Genomic DNA, 22593 nt, shown 5'->3' with positions numbered 1-22593 from the left:
TCCTAGTCTTTTTAGTCTTTTGTTAAGGTCCAGATAACTTCATTCTTTATATGCCTGCTATTCCTCTAGGTCTTCTTCCTTTTACACTGTACACACTGATACATTTTAAATGCAGAATTCTACTTGAGGCCATGGTTTCCCCCTGGTGAAGGACTAGGTAGCTCTATTTTTAAAAATACATGGGTTCTGGTATTTATTATTGCTAACCAGAAGCAATAGCAGAGTTTTCCTATTATCTTTCTGCATGGGAGGCTACAATTTATATACTTGCTGATTTGTTCATCTATCATTTATTTGTTTGTATCTGTAGTGTTGCTGTTTACACCATTCTTTTAAGCCATTTCTTTTGACCTCAATCAGTCATGGTTTATTATCACTTCAGATATGGTATTGTCAACCTTATCTTTGAAGAGTTGTTTATAAATGTAAATACAAAAGTAGACCATCCCTCCATTGCTGAAGTGAAGCAGCACAAATCTTTAGCAAAAACAAAACAATCCTTTACAACTTATAAGGAGCCCAGTTGCCTAAGCACTGTTGAATATTTTGTAGCATCACAGTATAGAGGGGTATTTTAATGAGATATTTAAAGGTGGATAATATAGTGGGGGCTTTGCAGACTTTTCAAGGGAGCTCTTCAGATGCATGATGAGGGTAAGTGTTGGAAAATGTGCCCATTGGGCAGTTTGCATCATTGGAAGAGAGTAGGCAGAAGAGCTCCTTAGCATATACCTGATAAGTGGCAGGGCAGGAATAGGCCACAAAAGTACTTAAAAATGAAGACAAGTAGTAGACAATGTGCTTATGAATGCAGGGAATGAATATGACAACAGTCTGTCTCCGAAAGATATCAATAGGAGAGCCTAAAATAAGGCAGAATTTATTTTCTGTCCCTTTTTGGGTGTGTTTTCTGGGGTGTAGTTAGAGGTTCTGGAGGATAAGAAGAAACAGAAATGTGCTCCCAGAGATGTACCAGCTTCATGTATCATACGAGAAAGCTTCAAGAGTGCCTGTTATGTAAACATAACAACAGTGGGTTAATGTCAAAGCTCTTACTCAATTTTCACTCACTTTTTACTTTGGCAACATATTTATTGATGACAATAGAAGTTTTGACACAGGAAGGACTGAGTAAAGTCAAGGTAAATACATCCTGAACTGGCCCAATGCTAATAACATAGAATTGCTAAATAGTATACTAATAAAATGTATATTAATCTAATAATACTAATACAGGCAGTCCCCGAGTTACGCGGATCCGACTTATGTCGGATCCACAGTTACGAACGGGGCTTTTCTCGCCCCGGAGGACGGGAGCGGCGGGACGCCCAGATGCGCCGCGGTCCGCAGCCCCCGTCCTCTGGGGCGAGAAAAGCTGCTCCCTGTCTCCCTGGTCTGCAGGGAGACGGGGAGCAAAGCCTTGGAGCACACACACAGCGGGACAGCCCGGGCGCGCTTGAGCTGTCCCCTGCGGGCGTGCTCCGCGGCTTTGCTCCCCGTCTTCCTGGTCTGACCAGCAGACCAGGGAGATGGGGAGCAAAGCCTCGGAGCACGCCAGCAGTGGGACAGCCGCGGCGCGCCTGGACTGTCCCGCTGCCCGCGTGCTCTGCGGCTTTGCTCCACGTCTCCCAGGTCAGCAGACCAGGGAGACGGAGCAAAGCTGTGGAGGACTTGGGCGGTCCCGCCACCCCCGTGCCCCCCCAGCAGACCAGGCTTTTCTTGCCTACCCCTGGGGTAGAGCAGCTGCTCTGCCCCAGGCGTCCCCAAGTCAGCCGCTGCTGAAACTGACCAGCAGCTGACTACAGGAAGCCTGAGGCAGAGTTGCTCTGCCCCAGACTTCCTGGAATCAGCCGCTGATCAGTTTCAGCAGCAGCTGACTTGGGGACGCCTGGGTTTCTTAAGTTGAATCTGTATGTAAGTCAGAACTGGCGTCCAGATTCAGCCGCGGTTGAAACTGATCAGTTTCAGCAGCGGCTGATGCCAGTTCCGACTTACATACAGATTCAACTTAAGAACAAACCTACAGTCCCTATCTTGTACGTAACCCAGGGACTGCCTGTACTGCCAGTTTTTCTTTTGTCCTACTTTTCTTCATGTGTGGTGTGACGTAGGTGAAGTGCTGATACTCAACTTCTACTGAAGAAATAGAACCAGATGCTTAATCATTTTGACTACAAATTAACCTTGATCTATTTCCTACTGTCAATACTGAAGGCATATTTCAGATCTTCTAGTCTTACATGGCTGGATTTAAATATAGCTGGAAAGTCCACCTTCTATTCTATGCAGATTGTTTTACCAGCTTCACCATGCACCGTGCTTTGTATCATTTTATGATTTAGAATCTTTCACCTTTCCCAGTATTGTCAAATAATTGCAAAAGAGCTTTTTTTTTTTTTTTTTTTTTTTTTTAAATTGGGTCCCAATATCCTTGTATTCTTGATAGGGATTGCAAGGGGAAAAAGGCCTCTGAGTTTTCTATATGAACCGTTTCTTTCACAGGTACAGTCTTTACAATCCTAAAGGATATTATTTATCATTTTCTAGACCTTACATGTTATGAATAATCCAACTTTGTGCATTTTAATTAGAAATAAATTACTATTTATTTGCAATTCCCTGTTAGAATTCTAAGTAGAGCCACTTTGTTTTTCCCCTGAGGAACTTGGGTTATATAAACATAGTGAACTGTTGGGCATACTTCTTGAAATTTCCTATCCACTCCCCAACCCTCAGCTCCCCTTTGTTTCATTTGTCCACAGTTCTTGCCAATTCTTCTTGAGCTCATTGCTACAGTGGTTTTCTAGGTCAGTTTGTTTCTGATTCATAGCACTTTTTGCCTGTTTGTCTGAAAATTCATTGCCTGCTATCTTGAGATGCTCCAGGATCCATACTGTTACTGTGGCCATTTCAAATTGCACCAGTTTGATTGTTAGTAGTATTTCATTAAGAATACCATTTGTGCTATCAGATTTATCACTGTAAATTGCCTTCATCTCTAGTAAGGAATCAGGCAGCCAGCTGCCATTGACATCCTATCTAAAAGCCCAATTTAGTCTCAGCATAATCCCTGCTACCTTAGCCATAAAGATGGAGACAAAGTTAGTTTGAGTGAGGGCATGCAGAAAGCTGTCCCAAATCTTATTCTTCAGAGGGGTAGCAGAGTTAGTCTGTAACAGGAAAAATTTAAAAAACAACAAATAGTCTAGTAGCATCTTAAAGACTAACAAAACATGTAGATGGAATCATGAGCTTTTGTGGGCACAACCCACTTCTTCAGATGACATGAGTATTAGAAGTCCAGATCCAAGAATAAATAAGGGAAAGAGGGAGGAGGGGGAGAGGGAGAAGGAAAAAAGAGACAGTGAGTAGATAAGCTTCACAGGGATAGCCAAGTTAGTCTGTACCAGGAAAAACTTAAAAACCAACAATTAGTCTAGTAGCACCTTAAAGACTAAATAGTTACAAGAGGCTGATAAGAACCATTAGTTTAAACCTGGAAAGGAAGATGACCAACACCAGATTCTACACACACATCAAGAACCATTAGAACCTTCATTGGTTAGTTGGTTGATAATGTGTGAGCAATCAGATATCCCATTCCAACCATTAGGATAGGAATTAAACCTGTGAATGAAGTTAAATTCCAATCCTTCTCTGTGTATTTGGTTTGTGGAATTGATCTGAAACAAAACTGTGACTTGGAGATCCATTAATGAATGTCCAGGAAGAGTAAAGTGTTCTCCAACAGGTTTTTGTGTGTTGCCTTTTTGGATATTTGATTTGTGTCCACTAATTAGAGACAAACACCTACGGGATCTATATAGAGCATTCTTAAAACTGAAATACCCATCTGGAGAAGTGAAAAAACAGATTTAATTTAGGTGTTTAAGCATTTCAAAGCTTGCCTGGTAATATGCTTTTGTTCCTTATTATTGCTTTTTGGAGTTCTCTCATACTAATATTTTCATCTGAAAGCCTTGTCATTACTGAAGTTTTGAAACATGGTGGCCAGAATTTCTGCTTTTTTCTTTATTGGAGCTTATTACTCCATGGCCGGCACCTGCAAGGCTTGGCATTATGCCAGTCCTACTCCCGATTCCCTTAGTTCTTCTTCAGATAGTGTCCCCGGGGGTGCTCCACTGTGGGTGTTGGGCGCGTCCCAGCGCCGCAGTCTGGAGATGTTTCAGCTGTCATTCCCTGGACCGCGCATGAGCGGCGGCCATCTTGCGACTTTTCGTGACATTTCTGCTCGTGGGGTCCGGCCTCGCCAGTTCTTTTGACCATCCTTGGGTGCAGACGGAGTTCTAGCTCCCTCTCATGATCATCCTGTCAGAATTCAGAAAAGAACAATTGTATATAGTTACTCGTTCAGCTCTTAGTTAATTAGTTGTCGTAGTTATTAGTTAGTTAGTTTTAAAAAAATTTCTTAGCTAGTAGTTATCTTTGTTTTTCAACCATGTCCAGTTCACCAGGCTTCAAGAAGTGCCTGACATTTGGGGACTCCATACCCGCGTCTGATGGGCACTCATCCTGCATTAAGTGCCTTGGGGAAGCCCATATTCCCCCAAAATGTCAGCACTGTTCCAGGCTGACGGTGAGAGCGCGGCGCGACCGCGAAATGCGCCTCAAAATGCTTTTGTTCAATAAGGCGCTCCGGCCACAGACTGAGGAACAGCTAGCTACATCGCGCCAGTCTTCCCCTGCTGCGGCTACCTCCTGAAGGACTTGCTCCCCTTCGCGCTTGTTGCCAGCCATGCAAGCGAGCCTGCGGGACGGCCCGGGCGCGTCTCATAAAACGCTGACACGAAAATCGCATGATGACAAGCTGGTGCAGAGCATATTGGTACTGAGCTCAACGGGGCACCGAAAACCACCTTGGCACCAAAGGCCATGTCAGAACTGAAAGCCACCTCGGCACTTCGGCACCTCCGGCACCGGACCTGCCAACGACATTGACCTCAATAGAGCACGCAGTGCCCAGCTCCTCGGCACCGAGGCCAATATCTGAGCAATCCCCCGTGAGACAAAAGGGATCTACTCATGCACCACTCCCACCGTCTGACCGTGCATCTACATCTGCACATACAATACAAACACCAGGATCCCCATTGAGGCATTCTCCAACTCTCTCATATTCCCGGAGGATCTCCCACCAAGTACCTCTCTTCCCACACCTCTGCTACAGGCTTCTCCTTCCTCAGTTAGTGGCAGACCACCACCAAGTCCAGAACCCACAGTCTTCTCTCCAGAACTGCCATCTCCACCTACACATTATCATCGATTGAGACATAGCATCTTCCCTTCACCTAGGTATCATCACAAGCACTGCCGCTCATCTTCCCCCTGCTATTCTCATCGCAGGTCTAGGTCACCGAGATCCCCATCCTACGCTTGGGACTACAGATACAGAGATGTCTACACATGCTCGTACCACCACAGATATGATGACCGCTGGCACTCGCCAGGACTAATGACACCGCTATGCTCAGTCGATCTGCTCCTCACCATCCCCAGCCCCATCACGGTTCACTCACGGCGGGAACAGATTCTCTACTCCACCGGAGGCTAGACCGATTACTCCTTCCGGTGATCTACCCCCTGCTCAACAGCCTGTTGATGTACCACCGCAGGCTTCAGAAACGGAGGCACCACAACAATCTCCTACAGACGTAGATTCCTCTTCTCCGGAGGACGCCATCCTCACTGGAGACACTTTTTTCGCAGGGTAGCGGATACACAGAACGTCAAACTTTCTGAAGCCTAACACAAGCAACATCATCTGCTACATAACTTACATCCATCTTCCCATGCCTCCAAAGTCGCACTGCCTTTGGATGAGGCTATATTCGAAATCGCCAATACTATCTTGCAGACGCCGGCCACGGCCCCGTCTATGAATAAGAAGGCCAACAAGAAATATTATGTTTCGGCCACGGGGATGGAATATCCCTTTACACATCCCCAACCAAATTCGTTGGTCATAGACGCAGCGCAACAGTGTGCAAAATCTCCCCAGCACAAAACAATGACTGGGGATAAGACAATAAATGCCTTGACCTGCTCGGGAGGAAGGTCTATTCCTCGCCCACTTCCATTCTCCGAATGGCCAATGCGGATAATTATTCCGCGTTGCTGGCTAATCACAGCTTTGATAATTATGCAAATCTAGCGCAATTACTGGAACACCTACCAGACACAAAATGCCACCTTCTTAAGACCATCATCCAAGAAGGTTACACGGCCTCTCGCTCAGCATTGAATATAGCTCTCGATACTGCGGACGCGGCAGCTAGAACAACGGCGACGTCAATCGTTATGTGTAGAGCCTCGTGGCTCCATATGGCAGCAGTCCCCAGAGAGCTTCAAGCGAAGGTTAAGGATCTGCCCTTTGACACCCTGGGCTTATTTGCGGAGAAAACAGACCAACTTCTCCACTCTGGCAAGGACTCACACACCACCTTGAGGACCTTGGGCACGTAAACACATCCATATTGTGGCAGAATGTATACACCTTACCAGAAACAGAGACTGCTCGCTTATGCACAGCCACAGCTGTACGAACAACAATGCCCTAAACAACGTCCTCAAAGATGCTGACCACAACCTCCCAGACCTACAGCCCAGCCACAATCCAAACATCAAGTTTGACATGCTTCTTGAGGGCTTGCAAGCCATTCCTGTCCTTGCTGCTCCACACGTCCATATTGCTCTCTTCCACCACTGCCTGCAACCCTTTCAACATCATTGGGCCTCAATAACATCAGACAGATGGGTCATCCCCACAGGCTACGTAATTCCCTTCACATCCCATCCTCTTACCAACCCTCCACCCTTCCCGTCCCTTTTCAGGGACTCATCTCTCGGACTTCTCCTCAAACGAGAAGTGGATCATCTTCTTACTATTGGAGCCATAGAGAAGGTGCCCACATCATTCCACGGAAGACGGTATTACTCCCGTTATTTTCTAACACAGAAGAAATCCGGCGGTTGGAGGCCCATACTAGACCTCCCCGGTCTCAATCGATACGTGCGCAGGCAGTGATTCAAGATGGTTACTCTCACCACCATCATACCGGCATTGCAGCAAGAGGACTGGTTTGCTTCCCTCAACTTACAGGACGCCTATTTCCATATCACAATCCACCTGCTCACAGGCGTTTTCTCCGCTTTCTTGTAGGTGACAAACACTACCAATACAAAGTTCTACCGTTCGGTCTCTCATCCACATCAAGAGTCTTTTCCAAGACACTTGCCATGGTGACAGCCTTCCTCCCCTGTTCAGGGATTATAATCTTCCCTTACCTCGACGACTGCCTGCTCAGAGCCTGATCCTTCAACGAGGCCTCCACCGCCGTCTCCAAGACAAGGCTTCTTTTCGACAGCCTAGGCCTCATAACCAATATTCAGAAATCATCCCTCATCCCACAACAGGCTATAGAATTTATCAGCGTTCGTCTCGATTCTGTCACGGCTCGTGCCTACTGCCCAACAGCAGACTCACCACAATTCAAGATCTTGTACAAATTCTCACTACCGGCCCCACAGTCTCAGGGTATGTCTACACTACCCTCCTAGTTTGAACTAGGAGGGTAATGTAGGCATACCGCACTTGCAAATGAAGCCCGGGATTTGAATTTCCCGGGCTTCATTTGCATAAGCCCGGCGTCGCCATTTTTAAATCCCGGCTCGTTCGAACCCTGTGCCGCACGGCTACACGCGGCACGGACTAGGTAGTTCGGACTAGGCTTCCTAGTCCGAACTACCGTTACTCCTCGTGGAATGAGGAGTAAAGCCGCACGCTTCTCCTCACCATGCTGCTCTCAATTCCCTGGATGTCCGTAGATCACTGGCTTTTTATATCGAAAGGACCTGAACCATACGAAAAACAGATCAACTTTTCATTTCCATGGACGCCCGCACCAAAGGGCGCTCGTTGTCATCTCAGCGGTTGTCCAAACTAATCGTCTCATGCATTATGCAATGCTACCACATGAGGAAAATCGCCCTGTCCCACAGGATCAGAGCACATTTCACCAGAGCTGTGGCATCATCAACAGCTTTCCTTAAGGGAGTTCCCTTGAAGGACATTTGCTGAGCGGCAACTTGGTCCTCCGAACTTACGTTCGCGAACCATTATGCTCTTTCCAAGCTCATCATCTCGGACACAGCAGTAGCCAACGCTGTCCTTTCCTTGACACCGCACTAACTCCGACCCTCCTCCTTATGTACGCTATTGCTATGGAGTCACCCACAGTGGAGCATCCACGGGGCACTACCCAAAGAAGAAATTACTCACCTTGTGCAGTAACGATGGTTCTTCGAGGTGTGTATCTCCGTGGGTGTGCCACGATCCGCCCTCCTCCTCTTCAGAGTCTCTTGTTTATCCTGCAGACCTCAACGGTCGGGAGAAACTGGCGAGGCTGGACCGCGCGACCAGAAACAGTGCAAAAAGCCGCAAGATGGCCACTGTGCATGAGCGGTCCGGCTAACGACAGCTGAAACATCTCCGGACTGCGGCGCTGGGACGGGCCCGACACCCACAGTGGAGCACTCACGGGGGCACACACCTCGAAGAACCATCGTTACTGCACAAGGTGAGTAACTTCTTCTTTCCCTAATTTGGTTATATAACCTCTGCTGCATTGGTACCTTTATTTACTTTCTTACAGTATGTTTTCCAGCTTTTTCTTTTTGTCCCTTTTAAAGCCTGTTGTGTAACTGCCTTTTTAAAAAATATTTAATTAAATCCTTGCTTTTTAAGAAATTTTTTCCTGTCTTGTATGCCTTATTCCTTTCTCTAATGATAATTTCATGTGCCTTCTTCCACTATGGAACACTTTCCTACCTTTAAGTAGAATAGTAATAGAAATGTAGCCATGTTAGTCTGATCTTGCTGAAACAAAAGACAGGACTATGCAGCACTTTTAAGACTAACAAGATGGTTTATTAGGTGATGAGCTTTTGTGGGAGGAAGTGGGTCTGACCCACGAAAGCTCATCACCTAATAAACCATCCTGTTAGTCTTTAAAGTGCTGCATAGTCCTGTCTTTTTGTTCTATCTTTAAGTAGTGTTGGTTTCACACACGTAGCCAGGCTGTCTGTCTTTCTAATTCCCCTAGTGATATTACCAAAGAATTCCTCAACACTTTCATTGACAACATTGCTCACTCACAGGGCCACTGATGGAAGTGGGGAATGGGGAAAGGGGCAGTTTTTACCTGGCCCTGGTGATTTAAAAAGAGCCCTAGACCTTTTAAACCACCACTGGAGCCCAGTTTGGGCAGCTCTGAAGGCTGGTTGGGGGAGCCATGGTGCAGTCTTTGGGTGGTGCTGAGAGCTGTTTGCTGGCCCTCTTCTGGAGGTGGGGGTGGGGAGGGCTGGTGTTGCTCTCCTCACATTGTCTAGGGTCTGGCGACATCTGTTGCCAGTCCTGCTCATACATATTTTACTCAGGTTTGTTTCTAAAGAGTTTGCAGTTTGCTCATTTTAGATTCCAAGTGGGTAAATTATCCTCAACTTCAGTATTTCCTTTTTTCTTGATAAGTAAATAATGTGGTCACTACCTTCTTTCTCCTCTCTTTACGTTTCCCAGCTGCATTTACTTGCGATGCTAGAAGCTATTTCCAAATCTAGACATGAGAAGCAGCTTCCGTCAGCTGTACCTGGCATATGTTCCATCATTCAAAATTACTAAATTATTCTCTTCAAAATATTGCTTTAAACATTTTCCGTTCTTATTTTTTTTTACTCATAATAAATGGTGGTAAAGTATTCAAATTCCTACAGATAATAACAACCATGTAACATCTGCACTTATTTCTTTCAGATCCATAGCCTCTAGTTTCCCGCATGGGTTATAGACAATATAAATTCTTAGAGATGCAGAATAATTAGCTTTTTTAACATCTACTTCAAGGTAGTTCAGGATCTCCTTCATGAAGATATAGGTCTCCCCAACACTTTCCTGTTCTTCTGTCATGTCTACATATGCCATTACCCAGGATTTTATAGTTTAGAATTACAGTTCGCCAGATCTCTTGTATGCATATTATATTAGGCTTTGTTTTCATATCCATAATGTTTTTTAAATCCCTACCTATGCGATATCAGGCTATGGGCATTCCACCTGAAAATCATTACCATCATTCTTTAACTTTTTCTGTTTTCTCTCATATTTGAGATGTACAATTTCTAACAGCAGTTACAAAGGCAATAAACCTCTCTTTTCTGTAAGTATATTTGCTCCTTTTACCCAATGACACTTATTATTTCCTTACCATTACTTAGTTGCTGGCTATTCCCTTTCTTCATATCAGGTTTTCTTTTCCCTTCTCCCTCCCTTTTTAGATATCTCTTATCAGCCTCACCTTTGTGAGATGATATTAGCAATACTATTTGTAAATATTCACTTATTTGCCTTACCTCAGTACTTCATATGCTGAGTTGTGTATTCCTCAACAATTGCAACATTTTTATTCTGTCCCTTCCTCACAACAGTCATGGGAATGAATGTTCACCTCCACACTTATTGCTGGTAGGCAGTAGCTAGCTTAATGGGAGTTAGGAAGTAAATATACCAATGCAAATTCCTATTGTAGACCAGCTCTTAGTTCAGAATGTGTGATTCTCTAGAGTTAATCTGCCTTGTAGCTTTCTTCCTTCAATGTGCTAGAACAGCTATTGAAGGCTTGCTGTCATATCTTCTCCTGCTTCTTAGCCTCCAAATACTTATCACTTTATCTTCACCTATTTCTCGCTTTATTTCCTCTTCTGACATTTCAACTGATAAACCATATGCTTCCTCTCTTGTTTCTGTGAGGAACGTGGGTAGCTAACAGCTTATTTTTATTTTATCTAGGACATTTGTATTGAGGAACTTTTCTGCTGGTTCTTTATTTTTACATACCAGTAACTAGTCTCTGTTGGGCTGCAAGATTGTCGTAACCAAGACTGTCTTGTGAGAGAGGACAGTTTGCTAACTGCCCTTGACAGGGGCGGCCCTAGACTAGCTGCCAGCAACGGGCGCCCTAGACGAACCATGCAATCGGTGCCCCCACCTCCAAAACCTCCAATGATACTGCGCCACCATTTGGCGCCCCATTTAACTTTGCACCCTAGGCGACCGCCTAGTTCACCTTTATGGACGTGCTGTCCCTGCTTGTGTATCTAGGATTTGTAGGATGGCCTGATTCAACCATAGCGGCATTTTGGTTAGATGCAGAGGTCAATATTGTGCGCAGGTCAATGTTGTGTGCAATCAGCGCGCATCTCACTTCATGTGCCTTGCTTTATGTGTGTGTCACTGTAGTTAAAACAGTAGAGAAAAAACGATGTGGGCGGAAACCAGTAGATTCTAGCAACCTTGTGGGGAGGGGGAGCACTAGTAAATCAAATGTCTTTGGGGCTGCACATAGAAACCTGAAGGGCTGCAGGTGGCCAATGGGCAGCAGTTGCTTACCACTAATCTACTCAACGTGGCTAAATCCTGCTCTCCTGCCACTGTGAAACTATGGAAATGCCACTGAGATCAGTAGAGTTATTTTAGATTTATACTACTGTCACAGTAACTCAGTTGGCTCCCGGGGGGGATTCTATAGATTTTTAGAGAGCATTTTGACTTTTGACTTCTAAAACTGATCTGAAGTAGCAGCTTAGTACATTTTAGAGCATCCTGGAAATTTTGCAGTGGAACATTTTTCCACTAGAAAGTGTCAATTTTCCAACAACAAAACATTTCCTAGAAAAATGTCATCTTTGGGTATGTCTAAACTACATCCCTTTTCTCAAAAAGGGATGTAAATTAGACACTTCGAAATTGCAAACAAAGCCGGTATTTAAATTTCCCGTGTTTCATTTGCATAATGGCAGCCGCGTTTTTTTCCGAAACGGCGTTTTTCGAAAGACAAAATGCAGTTTAGATGGGGATCTATTGAAAATAAAATCCTTTTTCAAAAGATCCTGTACTTCTCAGTACAGGATCTTCCGAAAAAAGGTTTATTAATAAAACTTTTTTTTTTAAAAGATCCTGTACTGAGAAGTACAGGATCTTTCGAAAAAGCATTTTGTTTTCAATGGATCCCCATCTAAATGGTGGTTTTTCTTTCGAAAAGCCCCGTTTCATCAAAACCGTGGCCACAATTATGCAAATGAAATGCGGGATATTAAAATCCCGGCTTCGTTTGCAATTTCCAAGTGGCTAATTTACATCCCTTTTTCGAGAAAAGGGATGTAGTTTAGACATAACCTCTGCAATAGTCTTGAAAAGAAAAACTTACGCAGTCATTTTGAAATGACTTCATTTCAGTTGTTTTAATATTATACAATAAAATTTAAAAGTCAAAATCAGATCAAACTGGCTTGATTTTTTGTTGAAACAGTTTGATCAACCCAAAATAGATGTTTTTCTAGAATTTTGGTTTGTGGGAAATTTCAGGTTTTGGGTCATCATTCCATTCTGGAATATAAAAAAATTGAAATCGTGAAACTGCCTCTCATATGAAAAATATGGCTCTCACACTTCTGTATTTTAGTTCCCTTAGCACTCTCAAGACGAGTGAAAAATTGCTTCTGTAAAGATACAATGGCTGCTTGACACTAGGCCAGGCAGAAGCAAGGTCCTATTGAGAAGGGATGCAAAAGGGCCATGGTCTTCATTCCTCTCTGTGTGACAGCTACACGCAGAGGGGAGGCCATACTCCACCATGTAAAACAAGAACTGTTCTTGTCCTCGGTCTACAAAACCTTCAGAAGAATCGTGCTTGAAAAACTTCATGCTCGAGGTCTCTGGGAGTGAACATTGGGACCTTATCCTTCTGCATCCTTCAGTTCTATGGGACTGTCCCTTGCCTAATATTTTCATCTGGAGTTGTCAAACTATAAAGCCAAGAACAAAAAGTCCTCCTATCCAATATGCTGTGAGCAAATGTTATGTGCTAATCTTAAAACTTTACATATTATATAAACAATAGCCAGATTTATTGCCTGCAACTTCATGCTGTTCTTTCAGGAATGTAATACTTAGACGTGTTTTCCCAGAGACAACTGCAAAAGACGTGCATGATCCACTGTAAACATTAATACTGCTCCAGCTTGTCACACATTTGATTAAATACATTGTTGTCTTTTCCCAGCTGCATTGTTTACACTAGCTTCTCAAACATGTTAATGTGCAAATAGCTCTTTGCACATTGTTTGCATGCACTAGAACAAGGGTTTTCAAACTTGAGTTGTGGACCCGCCACAAAAAGCCCCTGCAAGGTCTGAGATACTTTGTTTACTCTAAAGCGCCACAGCCATGGAGGCTCGCAGCTCCCATTGGCTGTGGTTTGCTGTTTCCAGCCAAGGGGGATTATGGGAAGTGACATGGACCAGGTGCTTCAGAATAAACAAAGTGAGGCTCTGTGGCTGCAGAGCTGTAGAGTAAACAAAGCATCGTGAGCCCACCGGGGGCTTTCCCTCGCAGGTCTGTGACCCAAGTTTGAAAACGCCTGCAATAGAAAATAGTGTACGGGACCAGCCATTCCAGAACCCTTTCTCCATTGGCGAGACTGAAACCCAGTGTCCTGTGCTAAAGGAAGAGAATGGCACTCATTTTGATCATCATCAGTTAGCCCAAAAAAACCCAGAGTGAAAGCAGAGAGGGGAAAATTAGCCCGTGATGTATTGACAAATATCAAACTCTATTTGGGACCTATTGCAACAGCTCATGCAGCAAAAGTAGATGGGGTGAGATTAGTACCTGAAAAGTGATAATAGAAAAAGCATAATATCATAGTAATCAGTACCAAAGGAGCCCAGATGCCTTCTCATTCCCCTTCCATCACTATCTAAAACATGGCTCCTGAAACATCAGGGAAGTGAGTTATTTGGTGAGGAACAAAGGGACATTGTATAGCAATTGTCTATTTGATGAGATCAGTAATCCATCTAATGCAAGAACCTGTCACCAACAGAAACTAGTATCATGTGTTTCAGAGAATGTCATCAGATCATGGTTCCCATAATGGAATGACCTGCTGTCAGAGATCTGGTTAAGCTTCCCTGGATAGATGCTTGACAATGGGTAGTGCTGAATCCACTGTGCCCTTAAGCTTGCTTGGGCTGGGTAGAGTTTAGGAAATGCCCTGGCTTTGGGCCTTTAGGGATTGGTCTCCAGGTGCAAACCTTGTATCTGCACCTCTCGTGACAGTTGGGACACTCCAAAGTTCAGCTGTCTTGGTTGGAAACCAGGACCATTTCCCCAAAGCCTTCCCAACAGGCCTTGCATGTTTCCCAGAAACCCAATGAAGAAGATGTGGCCTTCTGGTTTACATTTACTTCTTTCGCACATATCATTGAAAGCCACCACGCACACAGACTTTGCACAGGATTCTGAAACACCATTGCTGCTCACTCAGGTAGCCCAAGAAATACATAGATCTATAAAAATAATAATGCACCTCTACACATTTCCCTCTCATAGCTTCTTCACCACTGTGAAGAGCACTTTATGTATAGACCAGAGTCCTCAAAGGAGTTGATCCTTCCTCTTCCCCTGCCCTCCTGAACTTGGCTTCTCAGTCAGAGTATGAAAGCTCTAGCCTCATCTTCTCCCTTTCTCTCCTTTTCATTGACTGCTTTTAAACCTCCAGTCCACATTGTCAAATGACTCCCTGATCAATCTCAACAGGAAACAAATCCTTATCCCATGACTTTGCTGTTAGGTAACCTCTCCCCTGACAAACCAGTTCTCATGCATAGGAACCAGCCTTTTGTCCACAGTGCTTCTATTTGAATAAAGAATCACCCAGATTTAATGACCCTCCATTGTTAGTCCTGTATGACTACTCCCTGGAATTCCAGCCCAACATGGAATAAAAGTTCAACAGAAAAAACACATCTGAGTTTGCAAGTTTGTAAAAGACATGGGCAGAGAGTTCTTAATGTCAGCCAATCCTACTGCTCTACTCTGAGAATCCATGATATCTTGTGGCAAGTTCAATAGACTAGTTATGCAAACTTCAAAGGAAGTGGAAATGCAATAAAAGCAAAAACTTCAGGGGGTAGCAGAGTTAGTCTGTACAGGATAAACTTAAAAAACAGTAAATGATCTGGTAGCACTTTATAGACTAACATGTAGATGGTATCATGAGCTTTTGTGGGCACTGCCCACTCCTTCAGATGACTGGAGTTTTGAGTTTAGGATGTGCAGACCCCCCAACCTGAAACGAATTCTTTCTGGTAACCATGCTACATAACCACATCATAAGCATCCAGCCCTGCAATCAGCCGCGGTGCCAACTCTGCCCACATACCTATACAAGCAAATTCATCACTGGAGCCAACAACATAAGCTACCAAATCAAAGACTCATTTAATTGCATATCCAGTAATTTGATCTATGCCAGCAGTGCCCCACTGCTATATATATTGGACAAACTGGACAGTCCCTATGGGAAAGAATCAGTGGACACAAATCAGATATCCGTAAAGGGAACAAACAGAAACCTGTGGGAGAACAATTCAATCTACCTAATCACTCTTTAAAAGATCTCCAGGCGGCTGTCTTGTCACAAACCAATTCTACAAGCCAAATACATAGAGAGGCATTGGAATTACAATTCATCCACAAACTCAGTTCTCACACTGATGACCTCCTCAATCGAGATAACGGATGGCTGGGACATTATCAACCTAACATTCAGTGAAGGTGCCAACAGCTCTTTGTCTGTGTAAATTCTTGCATTAGTACCCTTCCTATCTAATTGCTATCCTATGATCCTTATCTGCTTCTTTTAACTATCCAATCTTTAGGTGTTTACAGACCTACTTTAGCTCTGCCTACTTGTTTTTCCCTTTTCATATGCTCTGCTCCTTGTTTCCTGCCCCTTCTTCCCCCCCCCTTCCCTTCTCCCCTATTTATTGTGTGTCTGCACATCCTAAACTCAAAACTCTGGTCATCTGAAGAAGTGGGCTGTGCCCATGAAAGCTCATGATGCCAATAAAAGCAAAGAAATTCAGTATTTTTTCAATGACTTGTGCTTCCTCATCACTGATTGGCCATTCTTTAGGTCACATTGTCTTTCTAGATTGTAAGCTCTTGTCTAAACAGAGCCAAACATGCTCTAGAGCATTCTATAACTAATAATAACTGCAGCAGGGAGTTATTGGCCTAAATATTAGGTTAGATTCTCCACTGTCAATTCCACCGTGATTTCATGAAATCTTGTAGTCATGCTGGAGTGGGCTGCTCCTTCCAATGTGTGACAGCTGTCATGATTCTTGTCACTAAAAAAAAATTCCAGCAGTTCTGATGGTGATGACATTGCAGTAGAATTTTTCTGAACTTACTGTCTACTTCTGAAGGCCCCGCTCAAAAATGTAAAGGAGATTAATTATTCCTTTTCTAGCCTATTAAATAGTAGCAAGCACTGAGATAGCCTGTGATTTTATTCATTTCACACTAAAGCTTATATTTCTTACAAAACTATAAACAAATACCAGATTTCTATACAAATCAGCTGGAGCGACATCTGTATTACTAAAGTTTAAAAGAGGTAGTTGTGTTAGTTTGTTTCAACAAAAACATCAAGGAATCCAGTGGCATATCAAAGACTAAAAATGTATTAGGTTATTAGAGCATAAGCTTTTGTGAGCTATAACTCATTTCCTCAGATGCTGAAGAAAGAAAAGAAAAGTTACAGAGATGGGAGTGGGACAATAGAGCTAATTAAATCAGAATGAACATGGCTCATTTCCTACAGCAACGAGAAGGTAAGAGTACATTAATGGGAAATTACGCTTGTAATGAGAGAACCACTCCATGTGCTTATTTAGACCTTGATTCAGGGTGTCAATTTCGGAGTGGCACATGAATTCCAGCTCAGCAGTTTCTCTCTGCAGTCTGTTTTTGAAGCTTTTCTGCCTGAGAATGGCAACTTGCAATTCTGAAACTGCATGCCCAGGGAGCTTAAAGTGCTCCCCCGCCCTGGCTTTTGGATGTTGCCATTCTTAATGTCTGATTTGTGTCCATTTATTCTTTTGTGTAGAGACAGGCCAGTTCATCCAATATACATGGCAGAGGGGCATTGCCGGCACATGAGACCATATATTACATTAGTAGATGTGCATGTGAATGAGCCTTTGATGGTATAGCTGAGGTAGTTAGATCCTGTGATTGTGTGAAAGTCAACAGGAGAATTTTTCTCCCATCGATCTCCCACAACGGGGACGCCACAAATATTCGACTTAAGGTACATCAACAACAACAGCTACTCTATTCCCACAGCTAGAGTTACATATCTTAAGCTGACTTTTCTTTCCCCCCCTCAGTGTAGACCTGGCCTCAGTGTTTTCCCTATAGGAAGAACAACCTTTCACCTGGGAGAAGCCTTTTCTCTTTGTTGCCCCTAATCCTGGTGCAGTTTGTTCCCCCCTCCCTCCCCCACTCCCATGGGGAAATTGTTTTTTAGAGATGTCTCTAACAGGTACCTCTTTTCAGATCTGCCTTTGTCACAGCAGACAAATCTAAGTCTTCAATTAAAGACAGAATCTCTTTTCAAAAGATCTGCTTTAGCTCAGCCAAAAGATACCAATTGATCCAGGAATTACTAGATCAAACTAACAGATCATAATGCTCTCTCGTGACCTTAAAATCTATGGAAAATACAAAGATAGCAGTTCAGTGTGAACACCCCATTGGCATGATTTGATGCAATTATTAAACCCAAAGTGCACACTTATGTCTGCTTTCTCCCTTGACAAACCTCTCGAAATGTATAAATAAATAAAACATGAACTTTAAAACCACAGACTTTACACTCTACTAGTGAAGAACATTCATCATGTGAATTTTAACTGAAATATTAAAAATCGCAATGATTAACATTTCTGTTTGTGCATGTACAGGTAAAAAAATCACTATGGTCTTGATACTTAGTATTTTACTTGGCCAATATTTTATTGACAGTGATGGGAGTAAGAATCTGCTCAGCATGCCTGTGTATAGCAGCATTTGGGCCTGTGCTTTTGGGTCTGTGGCACTGCAGAGGTATAGTCCTCATTGCAATGTTAACTCACTGCAGTTGTGTGGTTTTGATTAGTAGGCTCTAAGATGAATACCTTTATATATTCCGCATGGGCAATGTGAATGTTGCAAAGTTTCAATGACAAGGGTAAATTAAAAATAACTAATGAAGAGCATTACCAGACAGATGAGCAGACACAGTAGGTTGTAGAGGATTGGCATCACCACCTATCAAAGTTCTTTAGTTGCTGCTTTCTGTAATAGTTGCAGCATGCACCCATTGTAAAAATGCACCTATAAGATGGCTCTGTTAAATGTAGTTGTTTACATCTAAAATTTCAACCTCTAAATACTTTAAATTCATAGTATATGTGTCTAACTCACAGTAACTTGTTGTTGGGGGAGGGAGGGAAACAAATGTTCAGTTCTGAATTAGTTACCTTTTTATACCCCAACCATCTTCTCAATACTTGCTAGGTAACGCTAATTCCCAGGGTTTCCAGGAGTTTATATTTGCTTCAAATCCTTGATAACACGGCCCTTGTCATTATAAAGGGTCATGATGGACCTTGAGGCATTGCTTACAGTTCTCTTCTCTACCAGAAAGCCAACACTTACAAAGTCGGTGGAGGTGAACTTTTAATTCTCCCATGTTACAAAGCGTGATTTCCCATCACAGCAAAGCAACTTTAGCTTGCTGAGTCCTCCACATCACATTGTAGCATCTAATGTTCCCGGCCCTTGGGAACAATGGAAGTAATGCAAGATTGAGGTGTGGGCAGAGCATGGGCCTTGAAAGGCAGAGGAGGCTGGGATGGCCTAGGGGGTACAGAACCCAACCTTGCAGAGCTCAGGCTGCTGCTGATGTCACTTGTGTGTTGGCCCACAGCTCCCCCTCCATACCCTCAGCCCTGGTGGCATGCTGGACTGAAAGCCGCACTGCCCCTTGTTACAGGTTTCTGGCTGACCACTCTGCCCCCCCTCCTCCCCCGCTCCCATCGATGCCAGTAGGAGTTTTGCTCAGTGGGAGCAAACTGGCCTCAAGGGTGGACAGATGACCATTTGTATAGTATTTTAGTTACATATTTGTCAGTGGCAACTTCCCGAAATTCAAAGCACAATGCGACACAATGCTTCCTTCTGTGGCAGTGGTTGCACACACATGCCTGGAGTCTGAAGAGTTACATTCTGCCCTTTATTTACACTGATATAAGTCTGGGTGGAGGATATCCTCATTGTTTTCAATAGGCCAACAGAATTACACTCACTATTAAACATTTCTGTCTTATTTGCCTGAATATGTCTAGCTTTAAACTTTTAGCCAGTGGCTCCTGTTATACCTTTCACTGCTAGATTTTGCAAGCCCATTATTAAATATTTGTTCCTCAGGTAGGTACTTTTAGACTGTAATTAGATAACCCCTTAACCTTCTCTTTGTTAAACTAAACAGATGAGCTCCTTGAGTCTGTCACTATAAGGCATGTTTTCTAATCCTTTAATCATTCTTGTGACTCTTCTCTGCATTCTTTCTGATTTATCAGCACGCATCTTGAATTGTGGGTACCAAAATTGTCCACAGCATTCTGGAGGTGGTTGGACCAGAGTCAAATAAAGAGATATAATAACCACTACTCCAAGTCAGATTTCCTTTTTTTTCCCCATCCAAAAAGGAATTAGCTCATTATCCAGCTTGACCATCATATCCTTGCTTCCCCATCCTGTAGGTATGGCCTACATTCTTTGTTCTTGTAAGTATACACTTACATTTAGCTATATGAAAATACATCTTGTTTTCTTGTGGCCTGTTTACCAAGCAATTTACACTGTTCTGAAATGGTGACCCCTTCATTATTTAGCCCTCCCCCAATATTTGTCACCTGCAAACTTTGTTAGTGTTCTTGTTTAGTTATTTTGTTTTCCTCCAGATCATTGATAAAAATGTTAAATAGAGTAGAGCAAAAGCCTGATCCCTGTAGAATCTCAAAAAAGCCATGCTAATCAATGGCAATTCCCCATATATTTGCTATAAGTGGATTTGGGCACTCTGTTTCCTTTTCTTGCAGTAAAACTGTCAGTACTCAGGCAATTAAACTTTTCCTAGAAATTACTTATTACTGCTTTGACTGGCCAGGGATTTCCTTCAATGTCTTTTTACAGCACTGGGATTCCTGGAGCAGTGTCACTGGAAAAAGCCTATTGCTGTCATCTACAGCTAGACTGTAAGATTCGGCTAATCTAACCACATGGCATCAATACTCAGTTCACTCCATTTGCTTTCTTTCTAGGGGTGATTATTTGTGAAGTTTTGACTAATCTGGAATCTGAGACACAAGTTTATATTTACCCTATGAGGACAGATGAGGAAGGAACCCAAGAAGCATTTTTCTGGAAACTTAGACCTCTGCAAAGGGTTGAATATGTCATAAAGAGCCAGCTCAATGTTTTATTGCTCAATGGCAGCACTTTGAACTGTTTCTATTTCTCAGGAAAGGTTATCCTGGCCTAAATTAAATGCACATGGTAAATGTTAGGACTTAAACATGAAATATTGTTTTAATATAAACTTTTTTCTCAGTTGTTAAATTTCACTTCTTTTTATTTTCCTCCTGATCCTCAATATGAGTGCGAGTAAGAAGGGCAGAATGGCTTGGATCCACAAAGAGACATGACTATTGCCACACCTGCCTTTTAGGTGACCAGAAAATCACTGGAACAACAATGGAATCTCCAAAGAGCAGCTGTCTCTACTAGCCAGTGGGAGATACTGAAGATAGAGGTGCACCCAAAGCCCTGCTCACCTCATGGAGCTAGGTACCAAAGTCAGAGCGGCAAAGAGAAGCACCTATCTCTGCTGGCAAGCCACAGCTAGGAACCCCTCTCCTAGGCTGTGTCCAGACTCAGGGTTTTTTTCGGGAAAAGTAGCCTTTTTCCGAAAAAACTTCACCTGCGTCTAGACTGCAGCTGCGTTCTTTCGAAATTAAATCGAAAGAACGCGGCTTTTCTTTCGACGGTGGTAAACCTAATTCCACGAGGAAGAACGCCTTCTTTCGAAAGTGCTCTTTCGAAAGAAGGCGTTCTTGACAGCAAACAGGCTTTTTAGAAAGAGAGCATCCAGACTCACTGGGTGCTTTCTTTCGAAAAAGCGGCTTGCTTTTTCGAAATTCTGCATGCAGTCTAGACGCGCTCTTTCGAAAGAGCCTCTTTCGAAAGAGGCTTGCAGTCTAGACATAGCCCTAGAGTCAGGCAGCTTAGATACTTAAGCTGTTACCGGCAAGAAAGGAGGAGGAGAATGTGGTGATAGTGTCCTTATAGCATTGTGTCCAGCAGTCAGAGCATTCAGCCAGAAGATAGGTTACCTATGTTTTTTGCCCCCTCTTCCTGATGGGGAATAAAGATTTCAACAAGGATTTCTGCCTTTCAGGGCAGGGTCATAACCACTTATCTGTGGGATAGTCTGGGACGGGTTGCCCTCAATATTTACTTCGGAAGCTATTCCACTTCATATAAATTATTAAATTGCCCTTGGAGGAGGGGGACTAGCTAGTGGGTGGGTTTTTCACCTTTCAGGAAAGTGCCCAAAACACCAAACTGTAAGTATCCTCACTTGCTCATTCTGGCCCACCAACTATTCCCATATGTACAGGGACCTCTGTTCAGATCCTTTCTCCTTGTCAAGTGGGGGGTTGAACCTGGATCTCCTATAATTCACATGAGTGTGCTAACCACTGCACTAACCAATATAAGGGAAACAGTGCCCCAGTCAGGGCCATGCTGCCCTACACCTTCCATCCGCGGCCAGAGGCAAGGCAGCCATTCCATGGGATGGGGCTGTGCTCGGAGCTGTAGGGGCAGGAGCTGTGGGGAGGGAGGTGGGAAGGTGGGAGGAGAAGAGGGAGGCTGTTGGGGGAGCAGGCAGACTGATTGGCACAGCTGGCTGGAGCTGCAAGCCAGCAGGTAGAGTAAGTGGTGAAAGAGCCTGCTGGAACTGTGGGCTGGCAGATGGTGGGGGGAGCAGAGGGTTGGAGCAGGGAGACTGAGGGCATCTGGGGGACTGGGTCTGACAGGGCTGGAAGGCAGAGCAAGGAATGGGAGACTGGGACTGAGATGCAGAGCAGGGGAACAGGGATTGGAACTGCCACTGGTGCCCCAAATTTAGTGGTGCCCTACATATGCCTAAGGACAGCCCTGTTCCCCACTTTCTCCTCCTGCTGGCTTCTGAATGGGGTCTGCTCCAGCGGGTGTGCCCTGAGCATCCTGTATCCTGTACCCAGCATCGGTTAAAATCTGAACTTGTTCTTAATCTACCCAAGCCCATTCCCCGTCTACTAGCTTGGAAAGCATGTTAGCATATGTCTACACTGCCACCCTAGTTCGAACTAGGGTGGCTAATGTAGACATTCAAAGTTGCAAATGAAGCCCGGGATTTAAATATCTCGGGCTTCATTTGCATCTTGCCGGGTGCTGTCATTTTTAAATCCCCGTTAGTGCGGACTCCGCGCCCGTGGCTACACGAGGAGTAATGGTAGTTCGAATTAGAGAGCCTAATTCAAACTACCTACTCCATGCCACGTGTAGCCGCGGGCACG

At 43.8% G+C, this 22593-nt stretch overlaps 1 protein-coding gene across 2 annotated transcripts in view; it reads right to left on the bottom strand.

Moving 5' to 3' along the window:
- Window positions 1–464: 464 nt before the first annotated feature.
- The window catches only part of VIPR2 (vasoactive intestinal peptide receptor 2), a 144786-nt gene continuing 122657 nt past the window's right edge, over window positions 465–22593 (bottom strand). Inside the window, exons 13-14 of one of the 2 annotated variants that reach the window (XR_012902111.2) lie at window positions 3909–4329; window positions 465–1010 (exon numbers count right to left, since the gene is read on the bottom strand). Coding sequence is in view for 1 of the 2 variants with exons in the window: in XM_075922728.2 (XP_075778843.2) it covers window positions 4105–4329 (225 nt within the window). In the remaining variant the exon portion in view is untranslated. Of the gene's footprint in view, window positions 1011–1862; window positions 4330–22593 lie in introns of those variants that run through there. The other variant, XM_075922728.2, reaches the window with a different exon arrangement.

This window comes from Pelodiscus sinensis, chromosome 2 (genome assembly GCF_052426305.1).
Source record: "Pelodiscus sinensis isolate ZL-2025 chromosome 2, ASM5242630v1, whole genome shotgun sequence".
NCBI classification, from domain to species: Eukaryota; Metazoa; Chordata; order Testudines; family Trionychidae; genus Pelodiscus; species Pelodiscus sinensis.
This window is presented reverse-complemented; position numbering and strand designations above follow the sequence as displayed.